At 50.0% G+C, this 1,493-nt stretch overlaps 1 protein-coding gene across 1 annotated transcript in view; it reads right to left on the bottom strand.

Moving 5' to 3' along the window:
• glis1b (GLIS family zinc finger 1b) overlaps positions 1 to 1,493 on the bottom strand; it is a 126,795-nt gene that overhangs the window by 21,940 nt on the left and 103,362 nt on the right. The window contains exon 11 of the mRNA XM_019896496.1: positions 1,266 to 1,411. Coding sequence (XP_019752055.1) covers positions 1,266 to 1,411 — 146 coding nt within the window. The remainder of the gene's footprint in view (positions 1 to 1,265; positions 1,412 to 1,493) is intronic.

Genomic DNA, 1,493 nt, shown 5'->3' with positions numbered 1-1,493 from the left:
GGGGGTGGGTGGGGGGGTGGGGGTTGCTAGCCGGCCCCGTTCGGACCTCCTCTGACGGTCCTCGGTCGATTTGCAAAAAAAAGGCCGAACGCTGCAGGACTCTTGTAAAGTGCTCGGAAATGAAAATTCACTTGAGTTTTTAACAATTTAAAATAAAAACATTCAATGAATTTAGGATATATATATTTTAAATTGATTTAAATTTTGCTTGTAAACGAAGGTAGCAGAGAAGGCCTTGCTTGTCGTGACCGCCCGCCACTTGCAGTAGTTTTACACTGTAACTGCCTTTAATAAAATGCAGCTGGCAAGTCGACTCCCCTTAACTATTCAACAGCTCCTTAGCGTGTGCAGATAAGGAATGCAGCGCATAAACTGCTGCTGCTGAAGAAGCACATGCTTGGCAGAGGCGACGACGGGAAGGCCTTTGGAGGACTTGGCAAAAACTGAAACCTGCCCTCCGCCAGAACGACAAGATAAGGCAAGTCAGACTTCGGCTGTGTTGAAAAGTCACCATGCGGCCGGGGTGTCGTCGCCCTGACGAGGCAGCGATGTCGTGCGGCACCTGCCTGGCGAGCGAGCGTTGGGCCGAGGCGGGTTTTGCGCGGCGTACCAACACCCCCCAAACCTCGGCGGGACCGCTGTCAGCACCAGCCCAGGAAACAGTTCCTCTCTTCATATTTTTACAAGCTGCCTCTATGTGAAGCTAAAGTGCATCAGAAGCTTACCGCTGCCAGCTGCCCGCTAGCAGCAGCGGCGGCGGCAACTGCCGCCGCACCCTCGGCCTGCTCGCATGCGGCTGGCAGGCCAAGTCGGGCTGCGGGAATGAAGGGAATCTTTCATCAATCTCCTCCCGGGCGGTTATCTCCTGTTGGCTTTTGTCCAACATGCTGGCCCACCCCACAATAAAATCAACTGGATTGAGATACATTTTTTTGAAGTTGATGGATGGTATACTTAAAAAAAAAAAATGTACCAGAATCCAGATGATTTTATTGAATGCAACTGCTTGACAAAATGGAGTAAATTCAACATCCAATTTTTTTTTTCCGTTTAGTTTTGGTTATTTTTAGAAACGTAAGCTGTAGTTTCAGTTCGTTTTCCTCATTTTAAAGCATTTTTTTTGAACCAAAATGTTTTCTTCAACTTTGGTATTAGTTCCCACGACCCCCCCCCCACCCCCATGCATTTTTTTTTTTTTTGCATATGTTTGCGCGGGTGTCCTAAAGTGTCGTGTGCTTCAGAGCAAAAGTCCTCATTGGCCTGACCGTTGTTGGGGGTCTGATGGTGGTGATAGTGAGAGAAGGGCTTGTGCTGGGCTTGGACGTGATGCTTCTCCAATGCGGGAGGGGGCGGAGGGGGAGGGGGGGTGCCTGTTCCCTTCATCCCCGGAGAGAGGAGTGGACCCGACACCCTGGAGAAGACACACACACACACACACACACACACACACACACACACACACACACACACACATACTCTCACTCACTCTCCCT

This window comes from Hippocampus comes, unplaced genomic scaffold (genome assembly GCF_001891065.2).
Source record: "Hippocampus comes isolate QL1 unplaced genomic scaffold, H_comes_QL1_v1.1 scaffold22, whole genome shotgun sequence".
NCBI classification, from domain to species: domain Eukaryota; kingdom Metazoa; phylum Chordata; class Actinopteri; order Syngnathiformes; family Syngnathidae; genus Hippocampus; species Hippocampus comes.
Note: the sequence above shows the minus strand (reverse complement) of the source record. Positions and strands in the feature narration are given on the sequence as shown.